Source organism: Schistocerca nitens, chromosome 3, assembly GCF_023898315.1.
Source record: "Schistocerca nitens isolate TAMUIC-IGC-003100 chromosome 3, iqSchNite1.1, whole genome shotgun sequence".
Lineage (NCBI taxonomy): Eukaryota > Metazoa > Arthropoda > Insecta > Orthoptera > Acrididae > Schistocerca > Schistocerca nitens.
In genome coordinates, this window is record NC_064616.1 from 694,119,904 (window position 1) to 694,144,162 (window position 24,259).

The window sequence follows — 24,259 nt, forward strand, 5'->3', positions numbered from 1 at the left end:
TTGATGGAAAACTTTTGCCAGACTATTTTTAGAGATCATATTGGCTGAGCCTTCACATGCAGATAGGGTGATCAAGTGAGGGTCTGTTTTACGACAGTGAATGGCTGTCATTTACTCTGCTGAGAGGTTAATGTGATGAAATGACTATGAAAGAAAGGCAAGGCAGATTTGGAGATGATAAATTCCTGGAATGCAAACAAAGGGTGCTTGGGTGGGAATGAGAAGGATCTCAGTCATAGTTATGAACTGGGAGAGTTAAAAGTTCTATGTTAATTTTCAGTCAGTTTTGGTCAGAAGGGTTTGTAACAAAACCGTGTTTAACTGACCAGTCCAGCATGACTGAATTACGGTGAGACCCTGACAATAAAGATCTTTTGAAAAGGACTGAATCACCTTATGGTTCAGGGTTCATAAGGGTTGGATAACAATGGCGTTGTGGGTTTCTTTCGGTTCCGTGGGTGTTGAAGAGGAGCTTCTGGGGGGCGAGGCACACAGCAGAGTCAGCAGGTCAAGGTCTACACGCTAGAAGTGGCTGGTAGGGATGGGGTGGGTAATAGGACTTGTAGGGCAGTGGCACTCAGAGGTGGAAGTAGGATGACTTCAAACTGGATAACTTGTGGAAGTGGTGTATGTAATGTTCTTGAAGCTGTTGGAAAGAAAGAACAAATGAGAGATGTGCTGTAAGAAATTAGGATTTTACAATAGGTGTAATTTACCAAGGGAGCAGAGGTAGTTCACTGATGCCTGTGATAAGGAATTTTGTGTTTGGAGGACAATCTTTCTGAATGATATGGATTGGAGGAATCAAAAGGCTTTGAACTGACATAGATATATGCAGCAAGGATCCATTAGAAATGCAAGGGAACTTTAGGGAGAGAAAGAGAATATAAATGATCTAGAGAGATGATCACTGCAAGTAATAAATATTGTGTAAAAACCTGATAGAAAAGGATGCAAGTAAAAACGCAAAATTTATGTATGAAATAAAAATGTGAGATGGCTACAGATAACTGAAAAACTGTTTGAGGGTTTGGCAACAATAATGAAAATAGCATTTACAAAATGGACTGTGAGGATAATTCTGTAGCATGAAATTACTTTATTGTACATATGTGTAGCACTTGGAGAAAATGCCCACATATATGTACCGCTCAGAGAAAATGCATCACAACTGGCCATATTGTTTTGTGAATATCTTGCAAAATAGTAAAATGGGGCTGTGTAGAGACATTAAATCATGTTATAATAAAATATTATCAAACTGAGGTCCAATGCTCATATGCAGAAAGTGCTCTATAATTAAAGCAGCTATTATAGATACAATAGAGTTTTACTTAATGTTAGCTTTACTGCACTAGTGAGAGGTGGTATTCATGTGTATGCAGAAACAAAAGAAAAAGTAGGAAAACATAGTGACTGACAGAGAGAGAGAGAGAGAGAGAGAGAGAGAGAGAGAGATACAACTTTTAGACTAGGGCAAAGGACAGACGGCACTGCTCCCCATCATGTAACTTTGATCTGATTCAACTATCTACTTCTTTTACACTGATACTGTCCTCTCCATGGCCTCCAGCTTCCTCTGTTTTATCTTGCTTGCCCCCCTCCCCCTTTTAACCTATACTTCCACATGGTGCCGATTATGACTTCCTATTTCATTGGCTACTGTATGTAACTTTCCCAGTCTGTATCAGAGTGAGTTTGGTACTTCCATATTCTTACCCTTTCCTTCACTTTCCCTCCCTACATAGCCATCATCCTCCCTTCTTTTCCTCTTCCTTTTTCCTCTCTCCATCTCCATCCGATACAACCTCTCACAATAGGTGGGTCGGTGTGTTCTGAAGATCAGTGTTTGAAAGCTGTTACAAGTACCAAGTTTTGTTTATGTTATCTTCTCTGCTACCACTACTTCAACTAAACAATTAAATGGTGAGTAGTTATCTTCATTCTTTCCATTGTTAAAAAAAATTATGGGGAATGTAAGTGGTCCCTTACTGTTTATTACAATTGGCCAAACTGTGTGTACAGACACAATGAAATTCAGCAGACAAACCACACACAAATATGCAGTGGAAGGAAACTTTTAACACATTAGCAAATGTATAACATCAAACAAATCTACTTCCCCTCACGAATCCTGTTTAAATTTGCTTTCAGAGATACAGTTTTCACTAAATTTATGAACACAATAATACATTTTTCAACTACTACAAATCTCTAACACAACTGAAACTTTATGTTAGTGTAATTTTCAATTTCATTCCACCTTCTTTTTGACTATAAAAATGTTTTTTTAACACCTTCTTCCAAAAATAAATTTTGAGTTTTTCCTCCTCTCCTCTTCCCCCCCCCCCCCCCTCCCCACGGTGTCCCTCACCCATGAATCACCTCTCCCACTGATGATGAAATCTTCTGGGTTGTTTGTCCACATCATCTTCCTCTTTACACTTCAAGAGTACTTGACATTTCAAACTCTCTGCTGGGATCTTCTTCAGGATTCTGCTAGTGTCCCCGGGTGACTGAACACTCCAGGACACCAGAAGAATCCTGAAGACAATGCCAGGAGAGGAGTTAACATGTTGAGTATTCTAGAAGTTTGAAGAGGAATATAATGTAGCCTTTAAACTCTGACGATTTTACTGTCAATGACAACAGCCACAAAAGCCTGCAGACTTCTATAGGGTCGGCAACATAAAACCAGCCTGGAAAATACTTATAAGACTGACACACAACTGATACCTGTTCATGAACAGAATCTCCCACACGCTCTGTTCTGAGTACTGTGCTGTGTTGTTACATTCTACATCTACACACATACTCCACAATCCATCACAGAAGGTACTTTGTAGCACTACTGATCATTACCTTACCTGTTCCACACACAAACACACTGAGGGAAAAACAATTGTCTATGTGTTTCCATATGAGCCATAATCTCTCTTATCTTGTCTTTGTGGTCCTTACACAAAATGTAGACTGGCAGTAGTAGGAATGTTCTGCAGTCAGGCACAGGTTCTCCAAATTTTCTCAATAGTATTTTCTCAGAAAGAACGTCATCTTCCCCCAGGGATCCCCATCCGAGATCAGAGACCATTTCTATAATACTCGTGAACTGACTGAATCTCTCAGTAACAAACCTAGCAGCATACCTCCGAATTGCTTCGACATCTTCTTTTATCCTGACCTGGTGGAGGTCCCAAACACTCTAGCAGTACTCACAAATGAGTCACACAAGTGTTCTATATGTTATCTTCTTGGTAGATAAGCTACACTTTCCCAGGATTTTCCCAATTTACCAAAATTGACCATTTGCCTTCCCTACCACCTGCCTTACATGCTCATTTCAGTTCATATAACTTTGCAACATTATGTCTAGACATTTAATCAATGTGACTGTGCCGAGCAGCACATCACTAATATTGTATTCTAATATTATAGGATTCTTTTTTCTACTCATCTGCATTAACTTACATTTTTCTAAATTTACAGCAAGCTGCCATTCATCACACCAAATAGAAGTTATGTCAAAATCCTCCAGCACCATCCTAAAGTCACTCAACACAACACTTTCCTGTACACTACAGTGTCACCAGCAGTCACAAATTACTGTTCATACTATCCATCGGATCATTTGCGTATATAGAAAACAAGAGCAGTACTATTAGACTTTCTCAGGGCTCTCTTGACAATACCATTGTCTCTGATGAACACTTGCCATTCAGGACAACATAATGGGTTTTATTACTGAAGAAATCTTTGAACCACTCACATATCTGAAAACACATTCTGCATGCTAGGACCATCATGAAAAGTCTGCTGTGGGGTACTGTGTCAAACACCTTCTGAAAATCTAGGGATACAGAAGTGAGTGAGTGAGTGGAGCAGACATGTTTAGTGACTGGTTGAATGCAACACAAAATGATGCTCATGATAAAACAGTGTGTGTTCGCAGAGAACATGTACAGATCTGTTTTTCACACAAGAGTTTATGACTGGAAGTGTTTCGGTAAAACCTCCCACAAAGTCTGCAATGCAAAACTTAGTGGCAAAATGGCATGATAAACAGGTTCTGTGGCGAATAAAAACTGTAACCATTCAAAAAGAATTTGAATAACAGAAAACACTGCTCGAGTTAAGAAAAGCCTGGAACAAAGTCTGATGAAATATCAACTCCTTTTATCCCTGCAAGTGGAAATTAAGAGATCATAATATCAAAAAATTACCAAAAAGGATCTGCATCAGAAAGGGCTACAGAAGAACACTGAAAATGCTACTTCTGCTACGCCTCAGGCAGAGCTGCTACAGAAGTCTTACACTTTGATAAATCAAGCACAGCACTGCGTCAATGTCAACAGTGGCTATTTGCAGCAGATTCTATGGTGTTAACAAATGTCAATCCCATATCAGTCTTAATGTAAATATTTTTTCCCTGCAGTTTCATTTTGCCCACCCTGTACATCATCAGAACCATCGCCATCTATTGCTTCTCCTCCTCCTCCTACCAACAATTTCTGCTCCTATTTTATTTTCTTGTATTTGCTGTCTGTTCTTTACATGAAAGGGTTTCAAAATGTGAACACAGTCAAACATTAAAAATTACCTCAAAGTCACAATATGAGAACCTTCTGAAAAGTATATACTGATTATTATGGAAAGCATTTCAATATAATTGAAATCTTGCTTGCAACTGTTTTTCATGAATGGTCATTTGAAAATTAACAGGGCAAATTTTTACAAAAAGATCAACTGCCTGATAAATAAACTTTTTAATTGCTGTAAATACAAGTGCAATGTAAAAATGCACAAAGTTAAAATTATATCACATATCACAAAAACAAAATGCAGTGATTTAACTATGCACTGAAACACACTTTTTTTTATTCTACTAGGCATAAATGTGAACAAATGGGGTAGGGAGGGGGGCACAGTTCACTCTAATCTCTAAAAGCAAAAGATGCAAGCATTTCAGTATCACAAAAAGGCTCACAGCGGCCGGTGCAATAATACACATCAAAATGCATTTCATCATGTTATCACATACATACCTTTTTGGAAGTCTGCAGCACATAAAAAAATGAATACAAATTATTAAAGGGAAAGAACTAGTCTCTGAAACACATGTCTGCAAGAAATGGTTTATTGTCACACATAATGATTTCTTTGAATCTGAGCCTTATTAAGCCTGTTCATGTTACTCACTCTAATCTTTTCTGCTCTTGCTGCAATGCATTCACATGGTTCTTGAAGACTGTTTCTGCTTCACTTGTGTCTAATACTTCAAATGGAATCCGTGTTTCTGACACATCTGTCAGGTCACATTCTGTCCATGGAATATCGTCTGGGCATTCATAAAAATACTGGCTAAAATCTGGATGCTCTTTGAGACGAAGTTGTACAGCCGGCCAATCTCTACAATATGACAAATGGAAACAAGCAATGTTTATACACTGAATGACATGACTTTAAAAACTGGAAAGAATAAAAAGAAATAACATTTACATAAGTACATTCACAAAAAATCAGGAGTAAACATCATTCCTCTAATGGCTTTTACAATACAGTGTTATTCAACCAATGAAAATACTATCTATATTGTCTTCACATTAACAAATATTGATTTCGTAGACTTTCCCGGCGTAATAACTGCTGATATTCTTCACGGGTTATCAACATTATCCTTGACACTACCAGCAACCTGAGATGCAATCAATACCACTTTATCTTCCTGAGCAACAAAACCATTTTAAGGATTCATGTCAGGCATGAAGATGACCAGGTCCACAACCTTATACTTTGAGTGCAAATCGATATCTGCAAAAATGTTATTTGCAGTACAAATCACAAGACAAACTGAAAAGCTATTACTAATCATAATGTGTTGGCTTTCGCAGCCAATGCCTTCATTAATTAAAACTTCCGAGCTAAGAGGCCATGGTTAAACAGTAGAAATTCTTCCTCCAGAGGTTTCACTGCCAACGGCGGGCAACATGTTCTGAGGTGTGCCAATGCTCACCTCAGAAGATGTTGTCCGCAGTTGGCAAGGAAATGTCAGGAGCTGATACCAGTTACAATAGTAATAGCCTGGCCCTATATTCACCTCTTAAGACTCATACATGGGAGGACATCATCTTCAATAATCTTCTGCTGAACATGCAACTGCTGATGAAATTCTGCAGTTCAACAAACAGTAGGATTGAGAAGGGAAGGGTAGTGGAGGGAATTTAGGGATGGGGAGGGGGATGAGGATGAGGAGGGGAGAGGGAGGGAGTGGAGGGACGGGAGGAGGAGGGGGAAGGGAGAGAGAGGGGGACGGGAGGAGGAGGGGGAAGGGAGAGAGAGGGGGACGGGAGGAGGAGGGGGAAGGGGGAGAGAGGGGGTGGGAGGAGGAGGAGGAGGAGGAGATATTCCTGCACAAATTAAACAGTTAAGCATTTTTAAAGCATTCTATATTGTTCTCTTGAAACTACCTGCTAGCTGTCAATTTCTTAGGAGTATCACAGCTGATGGAGATCATTAATTAAAGTGTGTGATGACCCTTATGTTATCACTGCTAGAGCTGGTGTGACTAAGAGGTGTGCTTGGGTAATCTAATGGTTAAGGCAACAGCCCATGAAAAGCATGAATCCAGGGATGTACTCTATATCAATGCAGTCATCTACATAAGATGGACCGAGCGAGGTGGCGCAGTGGTTAGCACACTGGACTCGCATTCCGGAGGACGACGGTTCAATCCCGTCTCCGGCCATCCTGATTTAGGTTTTCCGTGATTTCCCTAAATCGTTTCAGGTAAATGCCGGGATGGTTCCTTTGAAAGGGCACGGCCGATTTCCTTCCCAATCCTTCCCTAACCAGAGCTTGCGCTCCGTCTCTAATGACCTCGTTGTCGACTGGACGTTAAACACTAACCACCACCACCAATACATAAGATGGGTAGTAAAATAACGAAAAAACCTTTATTAATAACAAAAAGAGGGCCAGCATTGGTTTTTGAAGTAGAAATCTTAATTTCTATTGCAAATTGATTTCAATCACTGTGTGATCATCATGAGTGCTAGTACTAAATCCATGTTGTCTCTTAAATACAAGCAGTAAAACTGCAATATCTGCACACATCAATGAACAGTACTTTTCAGACTATTGCATACTCATCCCTGCAGTTGGCCTGAATCAAACAGAAAATATGGAAAATCTCTACTACTGCTTCTAGAAAATGCAAAGAAAATTGCTGATGTATTTGGTACAGCAACAATAAAACTGTCCGACGTGATGACACCACACTTGTGGCATGGCAAACATAATAAATGTAGACTAACAGAGGAGACAAATAATGACAAATAACCAGTCTGAAAAGTACAATACAATTTTGCTGCTTGTATTTATGAGTCTACAGGGCTTTATACTAGCACTGATGACAGTCACACAGTGATTGAAATAGATTTGCAACAGAAATAAAGATTTCTACTTCAATGACCAATGCTGACCCTCCTTTTGTTATTAATACTGGTGAAACGGTCATGGTTCATGCGGCTCCTGATGGGGTCCCCATTCAGAAAGTCTTTGTTATGAAGTGTAGCTTCTTTGTGCTGCAACATCACTTAGAAGTTTATACATTGCAAATCATTTACTACTGCAGTGAAGCAAGTTATATCATGAATATACTGGGTGGACTACTGCATATTCACTCCTGCAGTTGTCTAGGATCACACAGGAAAAATAGAAAATCTCTACAACTTCTTGGAGAAAATGCAATGAAAATTGCTGATGTATTTGGTACAGCAACAAAAAACTATCTGATGCGATGACATTACACTCGTGGCATGGCAAACATAATAGATGTAGACTAACAGACGAGACAACAAAACTGAAGACGAGAGTTAGTGTGAACAAGTGACATCACACAAAAGTCTGTGACTTTTGGTGTTGTACAATATCAATACCACACCAGGCAGAACACATACCGGGTTGGCAATAAACCATGTGATGACCTTCCTATCTGTGGCTGTCTTGAAGACACAACTCCAGCTGTATGTGCATGTAGTGCCACCACTGTTCCGGTATACGACAACGCCACACTGAGGCTAACCCAATTGCCTAGCAGTCTATGAATGGAGTCAAACTAAGCCTCAGCAAGTTGTAGTAGCATTTCTGTATTGTGATCATTTAGACTTGCTGTATCAGGTTAAGTAAACACATTCTCAAGCAGATTACATGTATTTCTAATCATTTCTGCTTTCTAAGCACCCTCCTAATCCTCGGCACACACCTTGGTGGATTCAACACTTGCGACAAGTATACACCCACAAGTTTTCTGGTTCTACTTCTCACTCTGCAACCACCTGGTGACAATATTTACCTGTCTGTGCATCTATTTCTTACAGATTTGTCACCACTACCATGCTTGCCATTTCTTTATTGTGTCCTTGTTTCAGACCCTCGCTCTGCACCTACCTGCAAAATTAACTGGATTTTCTTGTACTTTCAGAGCCTAACTATATCATATTTTCTCATATTTCTCTTGTTTTCATGTGTTGCTCATCACTAGCCCTCCACAAGAAGTCACTAACACCGATAATTCAGTTTCAGGCGCAGCAGCTGAATAATTTAATAGAAATGGTGACAACAACACTCACCATGTAAGCCAACCCTCTACCACCGCCTCCCATCACCCACAGCACTGCCACAGCCAGCAGTGCCTGTTTCCCTACAGCCATTCTGTGCTTTTGACTCAATGCGAGAGGAATGGTTTGAGTACCATGTACAGCTCAATACTCACCTGCAGGCACATCATACTGAAGGTAGGGACAAGCAACCATATTTTCTTGTGACAGTAGGAGTGACTGTGTATCATATCAACTACAAACATTTTCCTACCATTCGTCCTGAAAGTGTTCCGTACAATTAACAAATTGCTGCTCCAGACGAGTACTGTGATGAACAGGTTAATGTGACAGCTGCATGTTACAAATTCTTTCAGTTGCAGAGGCAACCTAATCAAACTCATAAGGAGTGGTCATCAGACTTACAAGGGCTTATGCATCATAGCAAATTTAAGTGAGAGTCTGGGCGTTATTATAGTGATGCCATGATTAGGGATGCTATCAGTGAGAATGTGTTAGATCCTTGCATATGCAAATTCTCAAGTATCCCTACCCTCATGTGCAACAGGTTTTGGAATTAACGGAGCATCAGGACTTATATGACAGAGCCGTATTCATTCTGTTCCTATTTGTGCAATACAGAGTAGTAGTAAACAGGTTGTGCCTGTAGCCCATGAGCCATGGAGCGCAGTGTCTCAGCCTGGGCAGAAATGTAAACGAATCAGTGTGCTAGGAAGCAAACTAGTGATGTTAAATCTTGCCCTCAGTGTTTCACAGCTCACCACTGGCAGGCACGTCCTTGCTGTGACGCTAAGTGTGATCATTATGGCAAGCTCTATCATGTTCACGTGGTCTTTTTGTAAAAAATGCAAGCCCAGCAAGCACTTTGCACGTTTTCGGAAGTCCCTGTCAATGGATGTCAATTTCATTTTTTCCAAGCTATGTAGTGACTCTTAGTGTTATCCACTGCAAATCAATTGGCATCTGTGCCCAAATCTCCTCCATGCCGTCATTTCTGCCAGTACCAACATACAGTGATGGCGAGGAGTTTTGAGGGTGGAGGAATGTGGTTTCATATAATATTGATACCACACCAAGCAGAATGCATCCCGAGGTTGCCAGTAAACCATGTGATGGTCTTAACAATCTGTGGCCGTCTTGAAGCCACATTTCCTGACAGTACATGCACACAGCATCACCGTCAAGAAGACACCACAACAGAGCCTAGCTTGTACATCAGAAACAATTATGCTCATTTTCATGATGGCATTTGTGCCACATACACCGTCAGCATTATTCAAGGATTATTTTATGAACTTCCATAGCACTCAGTGTTCCACTTTGTTACTTTCTGTGGACAATATGAAGCATCTGTGGTTTATTTTGTACAATGAGCCTTCTCTACCATTACTGACATAACTAAGTACTGTGTACTGAACTAGGTATGGCAAATAGAATAATTGCTGTGGAAATAGTTAACAAATTGTGGGCATCCATCCTACGATGTATTGCAGCTGTGCAACATTTGTAACATGGTTCAATGCTCTACTGACAGTGTTTGTTAAGAAGTTTCTATTACTTCTGTATCCATCTACACATCATAAAATGTCACTGGACATTGCAGGAAACTTGTAGCACATAAAAAGAAATGTGCAACAAGACATAGTAGGTTATCCAATTACAGCACTATTACACTATTCATCAAGCTAGTACCTGTCCCTGATTGTCACAAGCTCTCAACCAGGCATATATCAGCACAAAAGAGCAGAACTGTGTGAGGCAGATATGCATATGTTCATAAACAAATAGCCTGGAATGTAGCTGTTAATTCCAGTTAAACCAAGAAGGCAAATAGTAAGAATTAATTTCACATGGAAGCACAGTGTTTATTGTGGTTGATTTGAATGAAATCAGTTTCATGTGCCGAGAGTTGCTTTTTGGGCAAGTTCCCTCCCATTCAGAATCCATTCTTGGGCTCAGCTACTTCAGCAGACAGGAAGAGCTGACTCACAACACAGAAAACCTGGAGATCACATAGTGTGATATTGAGTACAGTCATCTGTTGTTACAAGTCCAAAGATATTCATTCATACAATCGCAAGATGATTCATGATTTCATATAAATTCTAGCACTACAATGTTGTGCTACAGATTTATGTAATTCTTTGAGATGATCAATCAGCCCCCACACCGCTCCACAATATTAAAAATAAAGATGATTACTTCACAGATATGAGTCCATTGTCACAATCTCGTGTATATTTATGGGTTTTCATCTCTACACAATTCTTCAATATACATGAAAAATGTTACAAATGTCACTCAGTCAGACCTAAATCCAGAAACGTTCCTTATAACACAATATTGGTTATCGAAGGAATTTATTACAATTATATAATATTTGTTAAAGTAATGTGTTTCAGAAGAGCACAGGTTTTGGCATTCTGTCTTTTAAAGAAGTAACTAACTAAACAAAAAATGGACTTAAATACAATATTTTCCAAATTCATATGAAGTTAGGACAACAAATAATAATATAAATTTGTGCGTTACAATGTAAAGTGTTAAAGTGACTTCTTGTGTTCTGACAATTTTGGAAATATAACATACGAGCTTCAATCATGATGACCCCAAGGGGACAGGAGGGGGGCGGGGGGGAATAACCATTTGAAGAAATTAAAATACACAAATGATGTACTCAGTACATACCTGTCTCGAAGAGAAGAAATATCAGGAACCATTTCTTGCAAAATTTCAGGAAGCATGTCCATATAGCCCTGGACTCTCTTTGCTAAATGTTCATCTTTCAGCTTTTTCACGTATCGCCGAAAAAGTCGTTGGGAACAATCCAAACCAAACAGCTCAACAAAACGAATAAAGTCTTCTTGCTGTGCAAGCTTTTTTGAAGTATAGCTCCAAACTGCTCTATAATCATTAACGTGTAAACGTATTAAACGCTGATATGCTTCCGTGCACTGTTCAAGAATTTCTTTCCTAATTCTAGCTGCCTCTACATATGGCAAAATTTTTGTTCTTCCTTTGGTCCTGTCAATTAACTGAGCTAAGACAATAAATGCTAAATCTACATTGATATTTTCATGGGCAGATGTTTCCACTAAAGGAATTGCACCTTTGTATTCTTTTCTGGCTACAAGTCGTTCTGCTTCCTTTACGTATGTTTCATTGGCATCATCATTTTTAGTTGTAACAAGCACAATAGGTTTCTTCGTTTTTATCAAATTGTTTAAAATTGCTGTAACTATTTCTGTTTGTTTCTCAAGTGTCCTACCCGGTACAACACTCACATCATACAAACACAGGAAACCGTCAATACTTATTTTACCATCTGGTAATACTTTTTGTTCATATTCTTTTTCAATGCCTGTAAGGAAGGAAAAATAAATACTTGCTATAATACACATGTGACATCCAGACAACACATGAAATGAGTACACTTTCATTAAAAAAGCCATTACCTAATTGATTCTTGCATATGTACATCAGTTTTTCGGCAGAAGTCAGTTTTGTTGCACTACATCTCTTTACATACGGCTCCATTTTACTTCCTGGAAAAAAGAAAAACCAGAACTAACTAACAAAGATATCTTATGAATGTCTGATGTTCTGAGCAACAAACTTTAACTACAAAGCAACAAACTTTGAATACAAAGGATAGATGTAAATTAAAACTAATGCCGAAAATTTTGAAAATAACAGGAAATGGGAGTTGAGGAACATAATATTAAGAAGGTAACAATACCAGAGAAGGAAAGTTGCTACTCACCACATAGTGGAGATGCTGAGTCGCGATAGGCACAACAAAAACATTCACACAATTATAGCTTTCGGCCATTAAGGCCTTTGTCAGCAGTACACACACACACACACACACACACACACACACACACACACACACACACACACACACACACACACCTGCAGTCCCAGAGAACTGAAACCACACTTCAGTGGTGTGGTTTCAGTTCTCAGGGACTGCAGATGTGTGTGCAAGCTGCATTTGTGTGAGTGTGTGTGTGCGCGCGTGTGTGTATGTGTGTCTACTGCTGACAAAGGCCTTAATGGCCGAAAGCTATAATTGTGTGAATCTTTTTGTTGTGACTATCGCGACTCAGCATCTCCGCTATATGGTGAGTAGCAACTTTCCTTCTCTGGTATTGTTACATTCCATACTGGATTTTCCATTGTTTAATATTAAGAAGGATTACTCTGAGTAATTTTTATGATAAACATACATTGAATTCATTGTTTCCTCCACCCTGTCCAATGAGATTCTATGAATAAATTAGTTTTATCTTTAAGATAAACTGTCATTTGTATGTCATACAATTATCATGAACAAAATTACCAAAAATAAATACTAGGTGCACTAATTATAAAATTCTGCACAGTTCTACACTATAACTGCATCACAAGCACAATTTTTATTTACAATGGGGAAAGAGCAACTGAGTAAATATATGTAAAATAAAACATGTATAAAATAATGCACAACCTTTGAAAGGCTGAAAAGATGCATCATCTATAAATTCTGTTTGTTCAATCACTTGAAAGAGGAAATCGATACTTTCTTCAGAACATTTGGTAACTTCACCCCAGTACAAAAAATGATCGTTATTTACAACACGTCCACTGAAATCAGTCTGAAACAAACAAAACATTGTTTACTATTAGAAATTGTTATGAGTCTAAAAACACTGACTCTTTAATGACTTGACAAATATTTTGACATTTTTATTGCAATCATATGACGTGTTATAACTTAATGCTCCACCTGTCATTTCCATTACAGTTAATAATACTGTGGGTCAACAGAGAGCTCCACTCCTCCTTTCAAATGGAGTAATTTGATGAGCTCTAAGACTGAGAGAAATGTTGCTGTCTGCATTTAATACATATTGGTGATGGGGGCTCATTGGTGATAGGGGGTCACATGTGCAGCACGAAAACGTGTGCTCAAAAACGCTAACATTTAAAACATCCTATTGGGGGTGGAGCATAAAGATCTTCTTTCACGTTTTTAGGTACATCATCTTTGAATGCCAAAATAAACGCAACGACATCCAGTATAATCTTTTGGCCCCCCACTGGATATGACAACAAAATGGACACTCCCATTGTCCCTGGTTCACATGCATTGCTTTATTTGTCTGCGGTGTGTGGTCACAATGGAAAATTACACCATGGCCCACATTGAAGCTCCTGTGAGGTGAGATTGTGATGGAGAAGTCATCAAGCTTTCCACAGAAGACAATACCTATGGCCGAGCAGAGCTCACTATTTTAAACAGGATAGACCTGCTTGAAACTTCACTAATAGATGTTACTTCCTCAATATTTTCCTCACTAGGTTTAACAATCAACAACAGTTTTGGCATTAAAAAGGTCTCGCTAACATACATAGTGTGCGCATGACACACACACACACACACACACACACACACACACACACACACACGCGAACGATAGGACTTCTCACCATTCTTGTCTACTTTCCTCCCATGGCATGGCTAGGGAAGGGAAAATATTGAGGTACATCCTTTCTGCACTGAAACCATCTATTCGCTGCAATGAGACTTTTCGGATCTTGCAGCCACCAGAATCGGAAAGTTTGGTCCTCTTCATTACAGATCATCCACCCCAGTCCCCACAGTTACACAGGACCTACTCCTTGACATGCATAGAGTGTTTTCAACTCTGGCACGTTTCCTGTGTCATCTGGGGTTTATAGCTATGTGGGTACCTGATGATCCCTCCACAATGGACTGGCTATTGTGTTAGGTTTAGAGGAACTAATTTGATCCATTCACACATGAGATGCTCAAGACAGGAGTCCATTGCAGGTGAAACATGCACTACATTGGGTGATGTTAGTCACATGGCCTGTACTAAAGCAAAAATTTTGAAAGAATTAAGGTTAACAAACCTGAAATTAGGAATCAAACATGAGTTAGCCAAAATGAGTGAGGAAAAGAAAGTCTGAGTGGGTGGCAAGGGGGGGGGGGGGGGGGGAGTAACCATGTTCATTGTCCTAAACAAAGGCCAAGTTGTCAACAAGGCACCTGTCCTAAAAACCAATTCAAAGAAACGGTATAGTCAGAGAGTAGCACAGCACAAGACAGGAAGGAGTAATGCCACTGTACAGTGCCCCATGGTTGCCACACACATATTCATTAAAGGGAAAGAGAATTGTAAGCCCCTTTCGGGAGGGATGCATGACATCTTTGTTGCTCCAGCATATTTTATGATGTCATATACACACCTTCCATTATATATAAATTTGTTAAGTCTTTTCTTATCCCTTTAAAACCAGCATAGAACATCCCCAGTAGCCGGCCAGGGTGGCCGAGCGGTTCTAGGCACTACAGTCTGGAACCACGCGACCGCTACGGTCGCAGGTTCGAATCCTGCCTCAGGCATGGATGTGTGTGATGTCCTTAGGTTAGTTAGGTTTAAGTAGTTCTAAGTTCTAGGGGACTGATGACCTCAGATGTTAAGTCCCATAATGCTCAGAGCCATTTGAACCATCCCCAGTACATCCATCCATATGCCTGACCTAAACAGTGATTTTGTCAAAAATAAGTTTATTTTTTTCCTAAAACTAGTCTTTCATTATCAGAATGAGAACATTTCATCTAGCTGTTTTATATGAAGACACTTTGGTGCTGAAGTACACCTATGGTATACCTGCTGTTCTCTAGCACTGATGATTTACTGAATATGGCAATAGAAAGTCCTTGGTGGAGTATAAATAATGGGGGGAGTAAAAGTAACAAATCACCACACAGTCTGTATGTCAAGTCATCAACAGGTACATAAACAAGAGTGAGAATGTTGCTACCTTTCAGACGAATCTTTCTTCAGAGCTAGTACAATACACACACACACACACACACACACACACACACCTGCACAGCTATATTACCCTGGAAGACTACATTGTGCCGACACTGAAGCTCAACTGGGGTGTGGAGTTGTGTATGGTAGAGTGGGTGAGTAGAGAAAGGATGTGGGAACTGAGACTGAGGGTTGGAGAAAGACGGTTAACAGCTGGGAAAGCTGGGCACTATATACACATAAAAAGAATGTGACAACAGTGAGATAGTTCTGGGTGTAGGCAGGAGTTGTGCACAGTGCACAATGATGTGGCAGAGTGGTTTGAAATGAAGAGACAGAACAGAGGAAGGAGGGACTGTGGAGAGGATAGTGTGAGTGCAAGAGGTGTGTAAACAACAGTGCAGTTCAGATTGCTGGTTCTGTTCTGAAGTAGACTGACATAACATATATATAAACTCTAATACCTCCATACCTCCCCTGACCCACTCAATCATTTGACTTGGACATTTTATAACTGCTGAATTTGATTGCCTATGTTGGGAGACAGACAAACAGAAATGTTGAGAACTTGAAATTTTCTCAGAATTTGACACCATAAGAGAACTGAGAATACTTCGATCAAAATTGCAATTATGAAAGACTTGACTGCTATTAGTGCTGCACTGCATGATGAATTGTATACATCTCCTCTGGACATTATACACAAGTTATATGTATCCATTCTGCAGTTTTATTATATGGCATAGTGATCAACTGTGTGTAAATTATATTCATTCAATTATAAACTCCATGTTGTTTCTGTATTACAGTCAGTGACCAGTCACCGTACCCCATCCATTCCACAAAGCCATTGTCTTCTTCACAGCAGCAGTGTTACAATATGACATTAGTAGTCCTCTGGCATGGTCAAAAACTCAGTGAACATGGTATTTAACTCCAACATGGAGCTGTGGAATACATTGTGTGACAGGATGGATTGTATGTTGAAGCCCCAACAAGTGTTCAATAAGATTGACACATAATGAAAATGGCATACAGGTGCCTCATCCCTTATTTTTCTTCTGCATTTAGAACCCAATCTGGCCAAAAATTCTTGCTAGATCTATATGTGGGTGCTTATATTGGCTGCCAGCTTCAATAGTTAAAGTAGTGGGAGAGGCTTGAGACTGCTGATCATGTCAATTACTGGGGTAAGTTGTACCTACTATTCTTTGGGGGATTTCTGATTTTCCTTACAAAGCCAAAGGTTAAGTGCACTAATGTGGCGAACTGAACTACTATGTAATTTACAGGAGATGTCAGCACCTTACATATTCTTGGCAATTACAAGAGTTGACCACTTAAATGCTGTAGTGTGGATGTAGTAATCTGTGACCACATAGTTATCATCACTGTAATGAGAGTAAAGATTGTTAAAGAGGGGTGCTACGTATTACCTGCATAATCATTTCTAAATATTCATGTTTAGTAAAGAAGGCATAGTAGATGTTTCACATGAATTTAAATGTATTATTCAACTTCCACGGTTTGATACTGAATGACAGAAAGATCCAAAACTGTTTGATAACAGTACCAGATAGCAGAAATAGCTGCAGTGCTGACTAAAATGAAGGCAAACAATGGTGAACAAATAGTTGTTACTGTGTAGGAAAGCTGCACAAGTCATCTTCAAATGCATTTGAGAGAGAAATTTTATCTCTGCACCTGCAGAAGGCCTCTAAGAAGTCACACAGATATGACAAACCAGCCAATGGAGCACCACTGTATGTTCAGTTGCAATGAACTGGATATGAAATGGGTAACAATAAAATGAAGGCTCAAAGTCTACTTTTGTTTCCACACAATTCTTCTACTGAAGAAGACAGCATTATTGTTTCTCTGTTTCTAAGTTGAAAGCAAATCTATATGTATATTTACACTCCACAAGTCACAGCGCAGTGTGTGGCAGAGAGTACTTCTGGTACCACTATTGATTCCCTCTTTATCTGTTCCATTTGCAAATAGTATGTGGCAAGAACTGCTATTGATAAAGCTCTGTACAAGATCAAATTTCTCCAACTTTCTGTCATTTATTTCAAAAAACATATGTGGAAGGAAGTCACACGTTGTCCAACTCTTCTTGGAATGTTTGGCAATAATCAAGAAACTGTCTTACAAGAGGTTTTTAAGCTACTTATGTTGTCAACGAATTACATTTCCTTAACACTTCGAGTGCCATGCCTGATATATTATGTTGTCTTCCACGTTGGAAAGAATGCCATGTTCGAAATATTATGAGCACATCACCTTAGTGAGGATTGCCTGTAACATCACGGGCATGACAGTCCTCACGAAGATGATGTGCCAGTAATATTACGTGCATGGCATTCTTTCCAAGATGAAAGACAACATAATATTAAGGGCATGGCACACAAAATGTTAATACTGAACCTCAGTCTGGTATCTGCAATTTCTAAATGTCGTTTTATGTGATCATTTTCCTACAGATAGCTCAAAAAGGTGAGTACAAGGTATCTTACAGTAGTTACTGTTTCCAATTGCTTATCACCAATAATGTAGTTGCACAATAATGAATCTCTTTGTCTATTTATGTGAATTATGTTACATTTATTTATGTCCAGGGTCAACAGCAAGTCTCTGCACCAATTATCGATTCTCTGCATTTCAACATATCCATCTAGCACTGCAAGCTTCATACGTATATCATCATCTGTAAACAGTGTCCTAGAGCTTCCAATGTTATACACAAGATCATTGTGTATATTGTTAACAGTAACAGTCCAATAACATTCCCTTGGGATACTCTCGAAATTAACTTTACATCCATCAATTTCATCCTGTTGATAATGGATTGAGTTATATCTGCTAGGAAGTACTGACTCCAGTCACAAATCTGGTCTGATACTCAGTAAGCTCATATTTTGTTCACTAAATGATAGTAAGGAACTGGACAGAATGTTCTCCAGGAGTCAAGGAACATGGCCTCAACCAGTGCTTCTTTGTCTAGAGTGCTCTGGATTTTATGAATGAACAAGGAAATCAGAGTTTTTCATGATCTCTGCTTACGGGGTCTATGTTGATTTTTATAGAGAGATTTTCATTCTTCAAAAATGTGATATGTGCAGGTGTAAAACATGTTTCAAAATTCTTCTACATTGACATAATAGCATGTAATTATGAGCACCTGTCCAACAGTCTTCTTTGAAATCAGGAATGACCCGCACATTTTTTTCAAATCACTCAGTAGCTTCCGTTGCTCCAACAATCTACGATTAACTCCTGCTCAAATGGGAACAAGCCATTTCAGACAATCTCTGTATAACCTCACAGATTTCTCATCCAGTTTAGGTGATTTGCCACTGTTGAGTGATTTTAGTTGACTTTCTATTCTGCAATAACGTATCTCAATAAAGAATGGTCAGAAACAGTCTGATATGCTCGTAAGGGTGTTGCAGGGTAAGTTGTGCTGAGAAATAACTGCTTAAAAAAAAAAAAAAAGTACATTATTCAGTTTCCTAGTTAAATAGGAATTGAAGTCAACCAATCAGGCCATTGCACATTTAAGCAGCCCATCAGTTATAACTGGTGTCAGTTGTTCTCATAGTGTAGATGATTGCGCACAAGACTGCTCAGCCTTTGGCTTGTGTTTGATCGACACTACTGTCCCGTGTCCAATTTTTGTATCATTCTCTTGATTGGTTTTAAGAAACCAAACATAGCTTACATTTAGTGACACTGTCGTCGGTGTGCCTCTTGAATCTGGGCGCACAACGGTCTGATTGGCTAATTTCAATTGTGATTAACTCAGAAACATATAAAGTTTTTTATTAACAATTAATTCTCGGCACAACCTACTCTGCAACACCCTTGCAAGCTTTTCAGACTGCTTCTGGCCACCCTACATATGCCATTACAGCACCATGCAGTTGTTAAACACAAGAACTATTTTATAATCTTCCATGGTGAAACTATTTCTGAAAATAAATTCACATTTCGGTCTTCTCCCTGTCATCTTTCATTTCAGTGTCAGTATGGTCACTGAGCATCTGAATAAATGATTTTGTTCCCTCTACTGACTTCATATACATCCAAAACATCCCAAAAAATTTTGTCAGGTCAGCTGGGCATCTAATTAACACCTTTGACCCACCTTTAATGCTTACCTTCACCCAGATTATTTCACGTTCAGATTCTGTCATAGCATCACTAAACATTATCTAGTTCTTTACAGTAATAAATACACTGATCAGCCACAACATTATGAACACCTGCCTAATAGCCAGTATGTCCGCCTTTGGCACGGATAACAGCGGCGACATGTTTGGCCTGAAAGCAATGAGGCCTTGGTAGGTCTCTGAAGGAAGCTGACACCACATCTGCACACACAAGTCACCTTATTTCCATAAATTCCAGGTGGGGGAGGAGGAAAGGGGATAAGCTCTGATGCTACATTAATCACATTGTTTGATTGGGTTCAGATCTTGCAAGTTGGGGGCTCAGTACATCAACTGGGCCTCGCCACTAAGTTCCTCGAACCACTCCATAACACTCCTGGCCTTGTGACATGGCACATTATATTGTTGAAAAATGCCACTGCCATCGGGACACATGATCATCATGGAGGGGAGTATGTGGCCTGCAACCAATGTACAATACTCCTTTGCTGTCACGGTGCCTTGCAGAAGCTCCACTAGACCCACGAACGCCCACATGAACGCTCTCCAGAGCATAACAGAGCTGCTGCCAGCTGGTCTCCGTCCCACAGTACAGGTGTCAAGGAGACGTTCCCCTAGAAGACAACAGATTCATGCCCTTCCATCGGCATGATGAAGAAGGTATCAAGAATCGTCAGATCATGCAATGCTCTGCCACTGCACCAAAATCCAGTGCCGGTGGTCACATGCCTATTTCAGTTATGGTTGCTGTTGTCGTGGTGTTAACATTGGCACTTGCATGGGTAGTCGGCTGTGGAGGGCCATGATTAGGAGTGTTCAGTGAAATGTGTGTTCAGACACATTTGTACACTGGCCAGTAGTTCTCCCCCTGCCCTGTTTTACTAGCCTGTCCAGCCTACGATATCCGATATCTGTAATGAAGGGTGGCTGCCCAACCCCACAACGTCTGGATGTGGTTTCACTTTGATTTTGCCATGTGTTGAAGACACTCACCACAGCACTTCTCGAACACCTGACAAGTAATACAGTTTCCAAAATGCTCATGCCGAGCCTCTGGGTCATCACAATCTGACCTCAATCTAACTCAGATAGATCGCATGCCTTCCCCATTCTACACACAGATATTACAAGCTCACTGATACTACATGTACTGTGCATGTGTCCGACTAGCAGTCATTCCTCACCAAGTGACGCTGATATTGCCTGGACAGGTATATACTGATAGTAGATCGGTGGTCATAATGTTCTGGCTGATCAGTGTACATTGCCAAGGTTGGTCACTAGTCTACATTCACAATATATATGCCATTCTGTATTTAGAATTTCACCACTATTCGCTCCTGGCTTCAGTCAGCTCTCTGTTCCTGATTCTATATGGCCATTATCACCTTCTATAAGGATTCAGAAATCTCTCTCTGCAGAACTGGAAAGCAAGTAAAATCTCAAAATGAGTGCAAAGTACCTGGACTTAGCTGAATTCTTCTTACATTATTTGTGACAATCTGATTAATAATAACTCTTGGAGCCATTTTTTAAATTTTATAACACAATCCATACACTATTCTCAGTCTGGAACAAGATTTTCATATGTTAGGAAGGTCAATAACACCATACAGCTCATTGCTGTATGAAATATTCATTCCTCTTTTAGTAGCTTTTACCTTTTAAATCATCATTTTGGAGTTACGTCTTTCTGTCTGAAATGTGTCATGCATGTTAAATTGGGAGACACAAATAGCCACTACTTTTCAAATCTGCTTATGTTTATGATGTTGGAAAAAAAAAAGTCCCACTAACTTCACAATAAAGAAAAGACAGGTTTCATGAGACAAAATTAAATGAAATAAATCATACTTGGCTACTACACCCTCACAGAGAGCTTAAAGCAAGTTTGAAACTAATCACACTCAAGCACCATGATAGTAATAGTTGTTGACTACATCTGATGCTTGTTCTGAGTTTATTCAAACATGCAAAACCAAACACAATCAATTTGTCTCTGGCATTAACTATGGTGACATAAATGACACTTTTATGTGCCATAATACAAACAGAAACTCACTAAACATACCTTTCTTTTAAGAGGTCTGACTCTCTCTGTTATAATCTAGAATAAATGGGAGTAATACCACTTTAAAAGTAACTTAGGCTAACTGACCCAGCTAGAAGTACCTTCTAGTTTTCTCTTGCCACAGTTACAGTGAAGGCTGCAACTGTCTATGAGGGAAAAAGGATCAGATCACCAATACAACTCATACAGCAGAGAAAATATCCCCCTCTGTTGGGGTTGGTACATAGAGACACTTCAGCCTGGAGGAAGGTAGCATTTCCTCCAGTAGCTGACAGAAATCAAAGAGATTTGTATGGCAGCTGTGATCACTACCTGCAAATGTGGTCAAGACAACTTTCAAGTCTGCACTACTGCGACATGAAAAGTAATAGGAAACATTTACATTATCTTTTCCCGGTACATGCATGTCTCTACTAAATGTTAGTAGAATAGTCTGCCAGTTCACATCTATGGTCAGAGACTACTAAAGATATCCAACAGCGCAAGAGAGAATTTCAGTGAGTGTGAGAACATAGAATAAATTCTATGGTAGTGTGGGAAATTAGAAAATCTAAAGGCAGAGATATAAAGGGAGCATACAGATACTTTGGGAATTATATATACGAAGACAGTAACTTGTTCTCGAAAGAACAGTTACTGTTGATGACCGTGCAGCTGTTCCCTGGAATAAATGATGACTTAACTGAAAACCTCAGCTGCCGACAGGTGTTGTTGATACACCTTGATGTGGAAGCTGAAAATGTGTGCCCCGACCAGGACTCGAACCCGGGATCTCCTGCTTACACGGCAGACGCTCTATCCATCTGAGCCACCAAGGACACAGATGAATAGCGCAACTGCAGGGACTTATCCCTTGCACGCTTCCTGTGAGACTCACATTCCGAACTGTCCACAATTCTACGTATGTATTGTACCTTATAGACATTTCCATCCACTCATTACTTGCGCACGCTTTGGCGATTCCCGTAAGAGTTTGGGCAACCTGTGCGCATTCGCACAGACGAAGGTCAATGGCTGGGTAGCCTTTAACTATATATATGAAGACAGTAACTTGTTCTCGAAAGAACAGTTACTGTTGATGACCGTGCAACTGTTCCCTGCAAATGTCTATAAGGTACAATACATATGTAGAATTGTGGACAGTTGGGAATGTGAGTCTCACGGGAAGCGTGCAAGGAATAAGTCCCTGCAGTCGCGCAATTCATCTGTGTCCTCGGTGGCTCAGATGGATAGAGCGTCTGCCATGTAAGCAGGAGATCCCGGGTTCGAGTCCTGGTCGGGGCACACATTTTCAGCTGTCCACATCGAGGTATATCAACAACACCTGTCGGCAGCTGAGGTTTTCAGTTAGTCATCATTTACTTTGGGAATTGATAAGATGTGATTGATATAATAGGGGGATTTTTGGAATAAGGATCACATTCATAGAATTGGTCTCACTGGGACAGATAATGGTAGAACAAGACTAGGAATAGTAATGATTATGGAGATCAGTAACAGAGTAATGTGTTATCTGCTCAAATCGGAAGCGTGTTTGATGGTGAAATTGGATTACAATATCTGCAATCAAACAAATATATAGGCCAGTCAGAGATGCAGATGACAGTGAGATTAAAGTGTATAATATTAATGAAATAATACACTATGGTAAAGGTGATTTGAATTTAATCATAATCGGAGACTGAAATTCATTCGTTGGCAGAGGTACAGAATATAAAACAATGGGAGAGAGTAGTATCAGCAAGTGAAATGATGTAGGAGAAATATTAGTAAAATTCTGTGCTGGAAATGTGTTAGTTATTGCAAATACACTTTTTTAGTAGAAAGTATATATGGAAAATGCCATGTGATCAAAGAATCAGTTTGACAATATTTTTCTAAAACAAAAAGTCAGGAGTCAATTTAAGGACTACAAAAATTGCCTACGTTCTGGCACTGATGTTGTACATAAACTAGCCCTAGTGAAATACCAGTTGAAATTTAATAAGTTAAATATTAAGTGTCTGAAACATTGGCACCTAAAGCTAAATGCATCAAAAATTAAAAGACTGCCTTGGAAGAATGTGTGAGGAAAGAAATGGTGACTCTTCATAGTGTGAAAAACTTATGGAACTGCCTTAAAATGCAGTTAATAAATGAAGTAAAGAGGTACTAAAATTGAAAATGACAGGAATAAGGTAGCCATGGGTAACAGACAAGATACTGGAATTTAAAAGAAAAGAATGAAAATATAAGAATATTGACAGTGAACAGCACTAATACGGATCACTCAGAAATGAAATTAACCAGAAATATAGAAAAGCTAAAGAAAACTGTATGGAAAAAAGATGTCATGAGATAGATACAATATTGAAATCAGGTTATGTAGATGTTCTGCAGAGACCAATCAGTAACCACTTCAGAGAGCACAGTGCTTACAGACAGGAAAGATAACTGGGTAATGGTAGCACAAAACCTACATATACATCTATGGCAAGATGACAGAAACAATACTTGGAGAAATTTTATAGTTGTTAAGGAAAAAACCTGAAATACTTGTAAAATATGATAGGAGAGGGTCAATTC

General features: G+C 39.4%; 1 protein-coding gene and 1 non-coding gene across 7 annotated transcripts in view; one reads left to right on the forward strand and one right to left on the reverse strand.

The window, feature by feature from the left end:
• Positions 1–24,259, reverse strand: part of LOC126248661 (rho GTPase-activating protein 190) — a 325,162-nt gene that overhangs the window by 260,407 nt on the left and 40,496 nt on the right. For all 6 annotated transcript variants that reach the window (XM_049949876.1, XM_049949875.1, XM_049949878.1 and 3 more), the window contains 4 exons: positions 13,108–13,255; positions 12,071–12,160; positions 11,304–11,976; positions 5,197–5,406 (listed from right to left, as the gene is read on the reverse strand). In XM_049949876.1, the coding sequence (XP_049805833.1) occupies positions 5,197–5,406; positions 11,304–11,976; positions 12,071–12,160; positions 13,108–13,255 (1,121 nt within the window). The remainder of the gene's footprint in view (positions 1–5,196; positions 5,407–11,303; positions 11,977–12,070; positions 12,161–13,107; positions 13,256–24,259) is intronic.
• On the forward strand, positions 6,670–6,742 carry Trnaa-cgc (transfer RNA alanine (anticodon CGC)). Its single transcript has one exon. It is a non-coding gene; the product is annotated as a tRNA-Ala (tRNA).